We start from the raw sequence: 16,688 nt of genomic DNA, 5'->3' as shown, positions 1-16,688 counted from the left end.
TCCATATAAACTCCAAGAAACGTTTTAGCGATTTTGTTGTCGAGCATATTATCCGTACACAGGCGTAGTAAGTCCAACCTAAATCACAATTCGACCTCAGTCCAAAACTGGTGCAAAACTTCCTACTGTAAAGTAGGAAGCTAAGTAAAAATATTTATTTTTATTAATAACAGTGTTATTTATTACATATCTGTTAGGGCTGTGACCATTGCATACGACTTAGGCCCGTTACTACCAAACCAATGCTATCTGTTAGTTAAGCTATCTATAAGATACAATTAATCTCGTAGATAATAGGGTCGTGCGTACTACCACCTCCATTTATCTCATAGTTAAGAAATCCTTGAGATAACCAAGGAATCTAGGAATTTTTTGGTCTATTATGTTAAATTGATAGCTCTATGTGGTTAAAAGGCCTACTATTAGGTATTTCGACAATATTCGAACCTGTTCTAACCTTAAAATTAAAATTTGGAAATGGAGACTGAGAAAAGGCGACGAACCACCAATTTCACCAAAGAAGAATGCGAACATCTTCTTGAATTTGTTATCTAGTATAAAAACGTAATAGAAAACAAAAAAAGTGATGCAGTTACATGGCAAGGAAAGCAACAAGTATGTGTATCTCGTATTATTGTATGTTAAAATGTGATGGTAAACAATAATGGCACAACTCACTGAAGATGCCAATTGTACACTCATTCCTGCATGCTTATTGCATAAAACCGAAGAGTCAGCAACAAACGGTTTGAAGGAGGTACAGTCGTGTTCACTCGAAATGCGCACTCAAGGTCAAGCGCTGTTGTGAGATCCGACATGCCGCTGCATAAACGGGCTGAGCCAAGCACACACGAAGCTCGTGGACAAGGGACTTGTGGCGGTCCAGGTTAGCTAGCGGCATATCGGATCTCACAACAGCGCTTGACCTTGAGTGCGCATTTCCCGTGAACACGACTGTACAGCATTATTACTAAAATTTTGATGAATTTTTCATTAAATAATAAGAATCAACTTTACTTACTTACTTACGTCATGGATGGAGGTTTTATTACATCTTCTATTTGATTCAAAAGGTGATGAAAACTTTTTTTCGAGACACGAAATCTCAACTCTACTCCTTATTATCCTTTCGCTTCTTATAGGAAATAATTCATTGATTTCTTCAAAAATTTGTTCTTCATCATCAATGTCGAAGAAATTATCCATGATGATTTTATCTAATGTTAATTATTAATAGTTTTTTATTCAAGTTTATATTACTTTTCTTATTTTAACTGAAATAGTAAAACGCTCGAATTTTATAAGTCAGTATAAACCCTATTTGAGGTTAGGTATTCGCAGTTATCCCTGAGATAGCAACTTATCCGGCACCCAATCAACGGGTTACAGATATTTCAAAAGTTATCCCTTGGATAGCGGTATCTATAAGATAAATACAATGGTAGTAACCAATTTTTAAGCTATCCGATAGATATCGCTATCAGAGACTTTAACTATGAGTGGTAGCCATACATTTGACTAAATGTGAAGATTAAAAAGAAAAGAAATATACCACAAGATGCACAATTATATTTTTAAGAAGAAAACAATAATTTGATTAAAGTATAATAATTAATAAAAATAAAGTTTTTCTAAATTGTACAATTAATAAATAAAGCAATAAATAGTAGTAGGTCTAAAAATAAATCAATAATCCGGGAGAAGAATTATCACAAACGTCAGTAACCCAATGGTTAAAACGCAAAAACGTTATTTACATCAACAAAAAAGAACGGAAAAAAATGTTACAGGACGATTTAATTTCAAAAGAAAAATATCAAATTTTTTTTACAATTTTCAAGTATCGATTATTATCGAATCCTAAAATTTATGTTTTATGGAAGTTATCCATATTATTATTACCTGTTTTCTTTCTTTTAAAAAGCACATTACAAGTACAAAAATGTGAAGCTCATATCTAAATATGTATATTAAAAAACGATTTTACTAAAAAATATACAGATTTTGAAAAATGTTTTTAAAAAATGAATTAAGGCTTTTCGCTATTTTTTTTAATCATATTTTACGCTATTATTACCTAAAAACTGTAAAAAAGTTATTATCGGCTTCCAATTTATTATTATACATGGTCTTCGTTGCCACCGTTTTCTTTACAAATGTGATGATTATTGTATATTTTTTGTAATGGAACGTGAAGTAATTCTACTATCCTTGTATAATGTGTTTCTAAAAATCGCAATTTTTAATTAATTAGTTTTAAATTGTATGAGTAAACCTACCGTTTTCGGGCGATATTACTCCGTGACGTAACAAAAAATCTAACGCGACCGGTATACTAGTTGTTTTAAAATCTGAACTAAATAACCTTTCTAAACATTTTTTCGCAGGCAAGAGTTCGAATTTTTGCACTTCGCCGTCAGCATTTTTTGGGACAAAATCCACCGGCAGTTCTACATCAAACACAAATTCCGTGTTTGGAAATAATCCTTGTTCTGATTCGAAGTAAAACCTAATATAGAAATTAAAAAAACAATAATACAGTAATAAATAAAGAATCACAACATTTCATAATAATATAGTTTTTACTAGTGGTGGAACGGATATCCGGTATCCAGCCTATCCGGCCATTTGTTAAAACCGACCGTATAGTCACCAAATATCCGGCTGTGGCCGGATATTAAAAACCTATTACTTAGTACTTCACCATTCACAGGAATTAGTATCTCTTTTAGGTCTTGGACTCTGCAGATAATTAGTGATGGTTCAGTATTTGAGGAGCGATATTTCGGCGCGATTTTTAAAATACCCGATTCCAAACTTTATATTATAACGTTATACATATAAGACAGTCAGGTTAAACGCCGTTATATTGATATTTGTTTAAGGTTCCCTTAATATATATTTTTTTTTCAATTTTCGGATAGCGTGTAATTTTTTTAACCCTAGGATGCATAAACCGGGCCTCTCAGGCCCGGCGAGATTATAGTTACTTTAGTTATTTTTTTAGTTAAGATCCTAGGGTTAAATTATGATAATATATGGGAATATATAATTTTTTCTAACTTGCTACGAAACCAGCTATGTTTTTGCTCAAGGTCACGGTATTTTGGAACGGTATTTTTGTGTAGCGACCGTTCCTGGAGCGCGACACGATTATGAGCGGTATTCCCATCACTACAGATAATAATCAAGTTCAAACCCATAGGACTTTTTTCATTGAATACAACTTTATTTATATCAGGTTTGTCATTAGCAACCTCATTGTAACAATCCCAATACGATATATAAAATCTTCTTCTCTTCGCTTGTAATTCATCATCACATTCATTACTAACAGAACTGTCGCTGTTATCACTTTCGATTATTAATTAAAGTATCCTCTTTTTAATGCAAGAAGCCGTTTTAAAAAATCACTTTCAGTTCTTGAAAAAAAAATTTTTGAAATGATCGACAATTTTTTCGAATTTTGCAATTTGCATCGATTAAGTTTTAAAAATTCGTATAAAATCCAGTTCTTGGAATATGAGTATGAAAATTTCCCAAAGTGTTAATAAAAGTGTCTTCTTTCCAATGAACGAACCCGCTTTGAAAACTAGCTTTTAGTTTTTGAGAAAACAATATTTGAAGTTTTGATAAAATTTACGGTGTTGCAATTTTCATCGATAATTTTCAAAATTCACTATAAAATTAATTTCTGGAAGGATCCTTGTGGAAATATTACCAATTATTAATAAAAGTATCCTCTTTTTAATGCAACAAGCCATTTTGAAAAATCACTTTTAGTTCTTGAGAAATAAATTTTTGAAATGATCGACAATTTTTTCGAATTTTGCAATTTTCGCCGATTAAGCTTTAAAAATTCGTATATGATCTATTTCTTGCGATATGAGTATGAAAATTTCCCAAAGTGTTAATAAGAGTGTCCTCTTTCCAATAAACCAACAGGTTTTGAAAAATAACTTTTTCAAAACCAACACCGGAGAAAACAATATTTGAAGTTTTGATCAAATTTACGATGTTGCAATTTTCATCGACAATTTTCAAAATTCGCTATAAAATTAATTTCTGCAAGGATCCTTGTGTAAATAGTACCAATTATTAATTAAAGTATTCTCTTTTTAATGCAACAAGCCATTTTGAAAAATCGCTTTCAGTTTTTGAGAAATCCAAATAAGTTGACATATCTTATCAGCTTTCTTATTAATTTCATTTTTATTCAAATATCGCAATAATGTGGCAATAGAGGATATCCGGCCGAAGGGGATGCCGAATATCCGGCTTGTCGCAAAATCACTATCCGTTCCATCACTAGTTTTTACATATCAATTGTTTTTCTAAATAAAGAACCGCAAACATTTTTGTAACGCGATAAACTTTATCTTGACATTAAAACCAAGAATCAAATAAATAACGGCGAAACAGGATTAGCTGAAGGTCACTTTTTTTGCACTATTATTTGTGTGTAGCAAAAATAAAAATATAACGAGTCCGTTTTAATACTTACGAAATTGTTCCCGCGCTAACAATTTTATCTCTAAGTTCTCTAGGCAAAGAAGCTTCTTCTTCAGCCTCCTTAAAAGCAGTTTCTAAAATTCCATAACCCACAGATAATCCACCTCCAACCATATTATCCCATTTGCCTTAAATCAACAATATTAACACATTCTATATTTTTAATTTTAAACAATTACCCTACCGGGCCATCGTTGTTTTGTCGCTGATCTTTGTTGTAACCATATACACAACCCCAATTTCGGATGTCTAACATAACCGTTAATATCAACGCCGTAATTCCTAATTCCAAATAGACACGTAGCCGATCGGTCCATTTTTAATAAACTCTGCTTATGAAATTCAGTTTTAACTTCGTATTCCTGTATTTAGAAAAGATTAATTAAAAAAAAAAATTCGTAATAAAATGATGGTTAAAAACCTCATCTCGCCAGCCGCGTAGCGTGGAAAACTTATTTTCCTCTCGTAATTTCTTGAGGACTTCGTTTATTCGGGTGCTGCGCTCCTCGTAGTCTCGGAACGCCGGGTTTAACTCGACGAAACCCGACGTGACTCTGAAAACCTAAACTATTTGGTAACAAAGAACGAATTGACAACAGAATACCAAAAGAAATATTAATACTTTGTTTTTTAATAATTTGAAATAAGATAAAAAAAAAACATGAATAGAGATGATATTTAAATTATTAAGATAATTAAAAAAGATAAACCATGCCAAAAGTTTTTAATTGATCTTAAAATAAACTTGGAACAATTTTAGTTGTATACGAGGTCATAAGAATAACCAAAAAAATCTCTATTTGGGAAAATCATTATTTAAGCTTACGTTATTAAACCCAAGATATTCTATACAATTATTTTTGAAATTGTATCTGCTTTAAATTTTGAACTCTTTTTAACATTTTATTCCAAATAAATTTACCCCTACCCAGTTTACTATAAGTATACTATTAAAAAGTCATTTCCTGAAACATTCTCATTTGCCGGCTAAATGAATAATACACTATTAATACCATTGGGTTAAATCGTGTAAACAGATATAGAACAAAACTACACGGCAAAACTAATAAACTAACACTAGCTGTATCACTAGAACTAACACTAGACCTCTCAAGTTGAGCCGTGCGTCTTTTCAAAAAGTGTTTGACGTTTCGCATGCCATGAAGGCAGCATTCCGATTGAACCACATTTCCTGCGTATTGGCAATCGGAATGTCTTCTAGGAACTAATACAAGTTATTTTACAAAAAATTCAAATAAGATATTCCGGAAAGTCTGGGTGGTAAAATAAGAGGGCCGATGAAATTGTCACCAAGAAGACCACCCAGACGTTGAAGGAAAAAGTATGTTGGTAATGAGTAGTCGTATGAGGGTTTTCTTCGTGAGTTCAAAAATTAATAATCCCGTTTCTGGTAAAACAACATTCGTCAGTAACTAGAAGGCAGCTCAGGAAGTTAGTGTTTCGTGTACTTTTCTGAATTAACCACTGGCAGAAATTTCTGCGCTTGTTATAGTCTTCTGCTAATACATCTTGCACATCGTGATATGGATACAACTGTTGCTCACGCAATGTTCGCCTTACGCTTGTACTCGAAACATCGAAACGAAGTGACAATCTTCTGGTGCTAGTACTAGGAGATAACTGAACAGCATCGAGTATCAATTCGTAAAGGGGCCATACACGGTGATGCAAAACTAAAGCTAGTTTGCATGCGAGCAAATGTGAAACGAAAATGATGGAACACACGGTTCAAATTTACTTGTCAGTTTTAGTATCAATTTCGCAGTGAGTTGCAACTAAGAAAGGTGCGACTTGTTAACTACAGGTGTCCGCCGGGAAGGTATACTACTTTGTTTGTTTATAATTTTTGATTAAATGAAAGAGAATGGATCTTATATTGATAAATGTTTTATTTAATGTCGGCAATTATGTATGGAATACAATATCAGATAAATGTCCGCCTCTGTTAGCCTCACAAATGCGAGCCCTTTTGAGCACATTTTTCATTACATTCTCACACATTTCCCGCGGTATTTCATTAATTTCATCACGAATATTTTGTTTGAGTTGCTCCAGCGTTTCTGGTTTGTTTGCATAAACCTTGCTTTTCAGATATCCCCACAAAAAGAAGTCCGGAGCAGTCAAATCAGGCGACCGTGGAGGCCAACCAACATCACCATTTCTTGAAATAACTTGTTGTGGAAAGAGGTCTCGCAGTAATTCCATTGTAATCCTGGCTGTATGCGATGTGGCACCGTCTTGTTGATACCACATGTTAATCAAGCCCAAAGCATGCAGTTGTGGCGTTAAAAAGTTTTCAATCATATCACGATATCGCTCCCCATTGACAGTTACTGTTACGCCGTTTTCAGTTTCAAAGAAGTAAGGTCTAATGATTCCTCCTGACCAAATTGCACACCAGACTGTCACTTTTAATGGATGCAAAGGTGACTGATGAATAATTTGAGGGTTTTCCATTGCCCAGAACCGACTATTCTGTTTATTCACATATCCATTCAAATGAAAATGTGTCACTCATTATGATTTTTCATGAAAATCGGGGTTGTCATGGGCGAGCTGTAACATCCTATTGGCATATGTACGGCGGCGTAAATGGTCTTCTGGAAGAAGCTCTTGTGTCAACTGAATCTTAAATGGAAACAAATGCAAATCCTTATGCAAAATTGTGGCCAAAGTTGTTCTTTGAAGACCAAGCTCCTGAGCACGGCGTCGAATTGAGGTTGATGGATTGTTTTGAACACTTTCTTGAGCAGCAGTAATGTTTTCAGCCGATCTTGCAGTACGTTGTGGTCCATGCTTGGGCCTATCAGTTACAGTCCCTCTTTCTTCGAAATCTATCACTACACGAATAATAGTGCGTCTTGTTGGCACGTTGTTTCTCCCAAAAATTTCACGTAACTTTCTCATCGTCATAGTAATCGATGATTGATTTTGATAAAATGTTTTAACGATTAAAACACGTTGGTTTACCGAAAATTTTTCCATAATAAATTTGCCACGTCTCTACTTCACGACTGCCAAATATGAACTGTCAAGACAAATGTTTACCAAAATGGCGGCAAAACAAAGTAGTACACCTTCCCGGCGGACACCCGGTATAATGAATGTAATACGGCAACATGATTTATATTTAATTGCTACTACTATCGCAATAGTAGTGAAGAAGAAGAAAGGAAGAGATCAAAATAGGTAAAAAAATTGGCTGAATACAAAAATGTCCGAAAACGTTTTGTAAGGTACTTTATTGCCTTATTTAATTAACCTTATTGCTGATGGGCGTGTGCCTTGGCAACACGATCGTGTTACATATCAAGAATAGTGGAAATGTTTTGAAAACGTACTTACATAACACTATTTCGTTATCATGCATAGTGTCCTTATGTATCTTAATCCTACTGTACGAATAAATAAAATAGATAAAGTAGATCCAGTTCTTTATTTAAAAATAATAGTATACACTATTCACTTAAAAATTGTGAATACTATTGCCCGGTTGATAATGGCGTTGAGTTGAGTTGAGAATCGAAAGTTTGAAAATTGTAGAATGGCTGATATTTGATATTTCCTTAAAAACTTCCACTAGCAGCTGGTAACCATCATCCTTTTTAAAACTTAGAAGAATGGCATGAACTGTCTCCACACGTACAAGATTGCGCACGTCGGGCTGTGCAAAATCAAGTTCAGCCAGATCTCATAGTGTCATGCCTAGACCTGACAGCGCCATCAGTTTTGGAGCATAGATGACCACATTTGTTCGCGTGCAAATTTTACAGTTTTGCATCATAGTGTATGGGCCGGTTAAGTTTTAGCGTGCCAGTTTCCCAAAGACGTGTTTCAATGGCTTCAAACGTTTTACGATTTGGTATCCTTCTAGCGGGAAATTTTTCACGGTACCTTCGAACAATAGCAGCTCCATTTTTATGTACCTCGCCACAAATTAACAATATGTCTGTTTGTTCTGCAAAAGGTAACAAATGGTGTCTTCCTTGATAAGTAATAAAAAATTAAATTCTTCGTACAGCACTAGAAAAATCAACACACCAACAGTGTTAAGCACTAATTAACACATTTAATAGTAGACATTTCATCATCTGCCAAGTAAAAAAATAATATGCGATTGCTATCCACTTACATTGCTTAACGCAATACTTTCAGATACTTTACTTCAACTTTAAATATAGCCATCAAATCAAAGACCTATATGTTTAACCAACCGAAGACTTAATAAAATAGTGTGTTTACGACCGTGATGCTTATCGTTTCAACATCAAACATTAATCGTTGAAATCCTAAGAATTCGTATTTACTCATCTTCTGATATATCACACGTTTCGTGATCCCAATAAGGAAACAATGATATTTCTGCACCTGACCTCAAATACTAGTGAGATCACCGAATAAACTAAAGTATACTGTATATTACCGGAACAAAAATCAACATCTCTAAATTTTAATAAATCCACAACATTTCTTAATTGTGTTTTCTTTCCGTGAAGAGTGAGATCGTAGCTCCACAAATATTATTGTTGAAATGATAGGAAGCAGTTTCTTTCTATTTTTTTCCATTGCAGATTCAAAACATATCGGATGTTATGTTTTTGGGTACAATTTTCCAAATGATGAAACAATGAAGGCGGCTTCAATTAGAGTAATCAGCTGATCCTGATAAACGGACAACCTGGTATAAGTTTGATTAAATATTAAACATGAAACCGTTACGCGATAGAGTTGCAGATTAAACTTTAGGTAATAACCAATAAGAAACGATTTTAAGTTGTATTGACCCATTGATATACCCACAGCTCTTAAAACATGATCCTTTTTTGACCTGTCATTGGTCGCTATGTGAGATTTTCTCTCACATAAATCGTTATTATTAAAATATGTATGCTGTCGATGCTTTTCCTGTTACTTTAGCGTTAGTAAAGTTAGTTGGTTTTAAATCTTCTAAACAATGCAACTTCAACTTGCATTACATGTGTATGTTGAACCGTCACTTATTTTTTTCTTTCAAACCAAATAAATATCATTAGTTTTTTGATGGATAGTAGAAAGACAATGTGAAAATTGCAAATTAGGAGCTTAATCTGACTGTATAAATATATTCTATTGTAAGTATAATAATATTCTAAAGTCCAGTTTTCATTATTACAATTTTATTACAAATATTAATTTAAAAAAAATTTATGAAGTTTAATCGGTTAGAAAATTATCGTTTTAAATTGAAGATCTTATATCGAAAATTTGAGTGCCGAATAAATGGAAGGTCTAGAGTTATCACTATTTTCGTGTTGAATATTACAGGCAATGTAAATAATCACCGGGAACGGTCTTAAGTTTTTTTTTTTCTCACAGTAGCATCTTGAGAGTAGCACGTCGTTACCACGTTTAATGTCACGTCGGGTGTCACATCCAAACATCATATCAGTATCGTGTGAGTATCATGTCGGCATCACGTTCAGTAATCTCCAAGGCGCTAATTATATGGGAATAACACTATATAATTATTTAATTAAATTATCGAAATATTGTTAAATAATTTTAACGAATCAACTCTACTGAAATGAATGGCAACGTAAAAAGTAAACAAAGCAATTTTAATTTAATTTTTAATTTAGAATATGCTGTTAACTTTATAAAAATATTTAATATAGATACCTAATATAATAAAAAACATTTATAATTGCTTTTAATGAGGTTTTAATTTATATTATGTAACAATTAATTTCTTCTAATCACAATGAAACAAGGAAATTTCCCTTTAAAATGCCCTTAAGTAGGAAATCTGTGTTGTTTGATCCCGTAAGCACTAAGAAAAAAACAATAAATTTCAGGAGTAGGATCCAGGACAATTAAAACAACTATTTTAACATGCCAATATTTCGATTAAATTTTTAATCTTCCTCAGGGCTTGTTTCTACAAAAACAAATTTTTGGTACTCCAATGGGTTCACCCATTCTATCACAAATTGTTATGGACTACACGTTAGACAAAATCATTCCAAAACTAAATTTTCAAGTTCCTTTCATTAAAAAATATGTAGATGATATCATACTGTCAATTCCCAAAACTGCAGTTGACCACGTGTTGACAACCTTCAATAATTGTAATAAACACATACAATTCACAATAGAGGTTGAAAATGAAGACCATTTCGTCCCCTTTTTGGACACCAAAGTCATTTAGATAACGGAATCCGACAATCGACATTATTTGGTAAAATCCTCGAGGAAATCCACCCAGCCGTTTTCGACATAACGGCGTCTTACTAAACTGCGATTTTCCGCGAAACTATATGGAATATCGAAAAAATAAAATATGCCCCACATTAAGAACACATCGGTTTACCACCAGCTCAAATTTGAAATTTTTGATTGATTTCAATAAACTTTACCGCAATTTTTTCCATCGAGCGGTTACGAAGATATCGATCTCTAAAGTGAGGGGCCTTGACTTCTTGCACGGATAGTAGTCTTTTGGCAATTTTTTCTCTACTTATTTGTGTAACCTCCGATTATTCTGCAAATTTTCAGCACTGCACCTTATGACTTAGTTAACGAAAAAAAAATGTATATTTAAGCCTCTACCCTCGCGTTATTCTTCTGGCGGCCCGTCTCACGCTACGTCTGTAATAACCGAACCTGTAAATGCTAAAATTCACACTGCACCAAGTCACCCGTACCCCTATGTAGCCAGCTCTCCGTCTACTGGTTTTTATTATGTTTAAACAAATAAGTAATTAAATTCGTAACTACAGTTTACTTAAAATCCTTTCTTAAAACTCCACGCGTGTGAAGTTGGCCATAGATTTTAAACTGAAAAAAATGCGTGATCGGGGTATTCAATCGATCTACACTGTTGGAAATAATTCACGAGCACACCCTGTATAATCTGAACGCGTGTGTCTAGCGCAATAAAATTTGGTATGGAAGTAGTACTAAAGTAGTGTAACTTATTCTCACATGGAGAACGGCACAACTCTGCTGGGAGATGAAACATCAATAGCGAGAGTATCCCCCGTGAGCTTCGCGTACCATCGCTACACGACGCGGCATGGATTCTATAAGTCGCTGTATTGTAGCAAGAGGGATGGCCAACCATGCCACCTCAACTCGCCTCCATAGCTCCTCAACGTTAGCCGAGGAAGCCGGATAACGTAGAAGTCTCCGACCAGTCTTGTCCCAAACATGTTCGATTGGATTCAGATCCGAAAAACGAGCTGGCCTACGAAGCATTCGTATACGGTGCTCTTCCACAAAGGTCTGTACAATACGCCCGATGTGCGTTCGGACGTTGTCGTGCATGTATAGCAGACCTGGGCGCCGCCGAACGTAGGGAAGCACAACGGACCGTAGCACCTCATCTACGTATCGTTGACCCGTCATGGTCTGCTATACACGTAGCAGACGTGTACGTCCACCATGTGCAATAGCACCCCATACCATAATGCTCGGTTGTCGGTGAATAGGGCATTCTTGCACGCACTGCTCGAGTAGACGATCACCACGTCTCCGACGAACTAAAATTCGCGCATCATAGGTGCTCAATTCGAATCTTGATTCGTCGGAAAACAAAATGTCCCTCTACTCGGCAACCTACTAATGCCTAGCGTCGACCCACTCGTGACGTATGCTACGGTGCTCGGGTGTTACTGGAATCCGCTGTATCGCACGACGCGCGCGCAGTCCACTATCTACCAAACGCCGCCATACAGTTCGCTTAGTGAGTGCGCCTTCTCCTACCGGTGGCCAAACAGCTCCAAGTTGCCTTGAGGAGGCCGCACACGACGCTAAAGCGCTGAGCACAAGAGTGCGATCCTCGTGTGCTGGGGTCGCGCAGGGCCGTCCCGCCCGCGGCTGTAGGTACCTATGTCCCAAGGTTTATATATAAAAGGTTGTCTAGGTTCGTACGCAACCATACTGCGCATTACGTCACATGTGGAAAATAATACCGCTAAGCAATTCAAATTAAATAAATGCATGGAGCACCACATGGCCATGAGGTTGCGTGCGCAATCCGTGATCGCTTACGTCACGAAACACTCCTGCTCTTGCCCCTCGCCCACAAACTAAAATCAAAGTATTGCAGCATAGGAACTTAGACAACCTTTAATATTTAAACCTTGCCTATGTCCTACCTCAGACCATTCTCGCCATGCCCGTTGCACTGCCGATAACGACCGCTCGAGACAACGCGCAATTTCACAGAACGATACACCGCAATGTGCATACCCTCAAACATTCCTCGCTCAAACTCGCTTAAGTAACGCAATCGCCCATCCATTGCGCACAGAGTAGGATAACAATGTGGTTCCTCACACCACACTAAAAACGACCGGTATTTTCCATCCACTTCGGTCTCCATAGCGACGGAATGTTCCACTTGGAAGAGCGGCTCAGTCAACAATGCCGCGACGGAACAACTCGAAACTCGATGAATAAACTCGTCTACAGTAAACCTTTGTGCTCCGCAAATATCATGGATTTATCTTCACGCGTTCAGATTATATAAGGTGTGCTCGTGAATTATGTCCAACAGTGTAATTTCAGCGGCATCGTATTCATGGTCGCCTCTTGTTTCAGATTCGAAAAGAAAATTTTCCTAACCATTTATTATTTTCCGGGAAAATCGATTTTCTTCAAACTTTCGCAAAATTCGGCTTGTTCGGGGTTTTTAATCGATCTAATTTCAACGGCATCGTATTCTTGGTGGCCTCTTGCTTCAGATTCGAAAAGAAAATTTTCCTAACCATTTCTTATATTCCGGGAAAATCGTTTTTCTTCAAACAATCGCAAATTTCGGCCTATTCGGGGTGTCTAATCGATCTAATTTCAACGGCATCGTATTCTTGGTGCCCTTTTACTTCAGATTCAAAAAGAAAATTTTCCTAACCATTTCTTATATTCCGGGAAAATCGTTTTTCTTCAAACAATTGCAAATTTTGGCCTGTTCGGGGTTTCTAATCGATCTAATTTCAACGGCATCGTTTTCCTGGTGCCCTTTTACTTCAGATTCAAAAAGAAAATTTTCCTAACCATTTCCTATATTTCGGGAAAATAGTTTTTCTTCAAACTTCGAATTGTGGTGTTTATGTCATTATTGCGACGTTTTAATAAACGAGTTAGAATGGGAAGAAATTAATCCAGATAAATATAGGCTACAAATAAAAAATTATATATCACAAAATTCTGACAATATTTCGAAGCTTTGATTATACTGTGGCGAAGCAGCAAATGATATTTATTGTCAATTATGCCATAAATATTGTTGTAACGTTTGCGTAAATAATGATAAATACATAAATATATGTGAATTGTGTGAATGTAAATAAATATTATGTATATATAAATTTCAATCGTATGTTTCATTGTTGCATAATATTACATACCTAAAGTAAACATTCTTGCCTTTGAAATCAAATGGTATTAATCTGTCTTTCGAATCGGTGCAGTAATATATCAGCGCGACAGGTAGGTAAACGTCCCGAGGTTTTCGTGCCATAGTTGGGATTCGTCAAAATAGGTAAACATGCCTAAGTGTACTTCGGTTATGGAGATTCTGCGGGGCGCAAGTTAAGAAGCTGCGAGACTTAGTTCCCGACAAAGGTAGGCTTCTTAGACAACGAATAAAAGTCCCGGAATATAGGAAATGGTTAGAAAAATTTTATTTTCGAATCTGAAGCAAGAGGCGACCAGGAATACGATGCCGTTGAAATGAAATCGATTAGAAACCCCGAACAAGCCGAAATTTGCGAATGTTTGAAGAAAATCGGTTTTTCCGGAAAATAGGAAATGGTTAGGAACATTTTCTTTTTGCATCTGAAGCAAAAGGCCACCAGGAATACGATACCGTTGAAATTAGATCGATTAGAAACCCCGAACAGGCCAAAATTTGCAATTGTTTGAAGAAAAACGATTTTCTAGGAATATAAGAAATGGTTAGGAAAATTTTCTTTTTGAATCTGAAGTAAAAAGGCACCAGCAATACGATGCCGTTGAAATTAGATCAATTAGAAACCCCGCACAAGCCGAAATTTGCAAATGTTTGAAGAAAATCGGTTTTTCCGGAAAATAGGAAATGATTAGGAACATTTTCTGTTCCAATTTAAAGCAAGAGGCGACCAGGAATACGATGCCGTTGAAATTAGATCGATTAAAAACCCCGAACGAGCCGAATTTTGCGAGTTTGACGAAAATCGATTTTCCCGAAAATTAAGAAATGGTTAGGAAAATTTTCTTTTCGAATCTGAAGCAAGAGGCCACCAGGAATACGATGCCGTTGAAATTAGATCGATTAAAAACCCCGAACGGGCCGAATTTTGCGAAAGTTTGAAGAAAATCGATTTTCCCGAAAATTAAGAAATGGTTAGGAAAATTTTTATTTCGAATCTGAAGCAAGAGGCCACCAGGAATACGATGCCGTTGAAATTAGATCGATTAAAAACCCCGAACGAGCCGAATTTTGCGAAAGTTTGAAGAAAATCGATTTTCCCGGAAAATAAGAAATGGTTAGGAAAATTTTCTTTTTTCAGTTTAAAATCTATGGCTGAAATCTATGGCCAACTTCACACGCGTTAAAACTCCCGCCAAAAAATAACTTTGAAAAATTACAGTGTGTAAACGTGACTTTTCATTTTACTCATACGAATTAAAAAAATAGTGTATTTTTTGTTAGATGGATGGTTATTTATTTTTGGCTCTACCCGCTTCGAATTTTTTTTACATTCATCTTCAGGAGCATGCCACGTCAGGATTGTATATTTTTAAAAAGATATTTCTTTTCTTCAAAGGTCTTTGTGTTGTTGGTTTTTCCCTCACAAACTTATGTATTTTTTTTTTTATGTATTTGAAACCAGTAGAGCCAAAAATAAATAACCATCCATCTAATAAAAAATACACATAGTTTTATTATGTTTTAACCTAAATACAAAGATTGACTACAAAACATAAATTATAGTATATGTTAATTATTGATTAATGTATAATTATTAAATAAAAATAAATGAATTTGGCAAAACATCTGATTTAGCATTAAAATAAACTCTGATATCTATTTATAAATGGGGAAATTTGAAGTTTAAACAGACATTGTCTAACTTAAAGTCCAATGAATCTAACGATAAATCAAATACTAATGATAGTTCTTATCACGCTAATTCATCTACAAAATAGTCTACACAATAACACATAATCTATACTTATTTAAAAACATCAATATCTCATGCTTAATCAAAGCAGCAATTGATATTTTTCATAGAAAAAGTTGATAAATCTACTTGGAATAAAACAATATAAACTATGTTTTAAATCTACATAAAAATCATTTTTCAACTTACACATTACACAAAAATTGGTGGTATAAAGAATAAAAATATCTTAATTTGATAATATTCTTATGTAATTTACTTATCGATGTTTATAATTCCCTCGAGAAAATGAAAGTTATTGATATTTACATCTTTCACATCAAAACAACTTAACTAATTCCACATTTCCTAACCATAAATGTTCTTATTTTGGACTTACCTCAGGATAGGATAATAATTCCTGCATGACATCATGTCTAATTAGTCCCACCTGGAAGCCCTCAACAATAAAAGGTTTGCAGTCTCCAGTGGTTAATCCTAAAAAAAAATTAGTTCAAATTAAAAGAAATAAAATTATACCAATAGAGTGTCGCCTTATGGGCGGGTTAGTGCATATGATCAATATAAGCCCATAATTCGACATCCATGACGATAATTTCACTGATTTCTAAATGAAACGACCGTCAACGACTTTACGTAGATTATCTATACGACTTCCACTTGCCTGACAAGTAAAAACAATTAAATTTATGTGCCAATTTAAGTAATCTTGACATGCTCGACTTTTCTTCGCTCACTGACATTCTGAACGACGAGTTGAATTTTAACACACTGATCCGACGACAGTTACTTTTAATTTTTCTATGTTGTCACAAAATTTTCCTATCAACGCCTCTTAAACGAAAACCATCTTTCTATTATCATCGAAACTGATAATCAATTTTCAAAATCAACCCAAATTCAATTATTTTCTGTTAATAAAAATAATTTATGAAATGACTTATAATTTTTCAAACGGCGTTGTCATTTAGAGCTTTTCAATTTCGCAACGTTGGCAGAACCAATAAT

At 34.9% G+C, this 16,688-nt stretch overlaps 1 protein-coding gene across 2 annotated transcripts; it reads right to left on the bottom strand.

The window, feature by feature from the left end:
* Positions 1-1,547: 1,547 nt before the first annotated feature.
* On the bottom strand, positions 1,548-16,637 carry LOC111418295 (uncharacterized). 2 transcript variants are annotated; one of them, XM_023050801.2, is made up of 7 exons: positions 16,345-16,637; positions 16,060-16,157; positions 4,934-5,074; positions 4,697-4,874; positions 4,505-4,640; positions 2,280-2,509; positions 1,548-2,226 (listed from the first exon to the last, which is right to left on the bottom strand). In XM_023050801.2, exons 1-7 carry the CDS (start codon positions 16,421-16,423, stop codon positions 2,120-2,122), a joined length of 969 nt encoding a protein of 322 aa, XP_022906569.1. In that variant the 5' UTR covers positions 16,424-16,637; the 3' UTR covers positions 1,548-2,119. The 2 variants fall into 2 exon arrangements, with proteins under 2 accessions (XP_022906569.1, XP_022906570.1); XM_023050802.2 differs by having other exon boundaries at positions 4,934-5,066; positions 16,345-16,422.
* Between the last annotated feature and the right edge of the window lie 51 nt (positions 16,638-16,688).

This window comes from Onthophagus taurus, chromosome 2 (assembly GCF_036711975.1).
Source record: "Onthophagus taurus isolate NC chromosome 2, IU_Otau_3.0, whole genome shotgun sequence".
NCBI lineage: Eukaryota > Metazoa > Arthropoda > Insecta > Coleoptera > Scarabaeidae > Onthophagus > Onthophagus taurus.
Note: the sequence above shows the minus strand (reverse complement) of the source record. Positions and strands in the feature narration are given on the sequence as shown.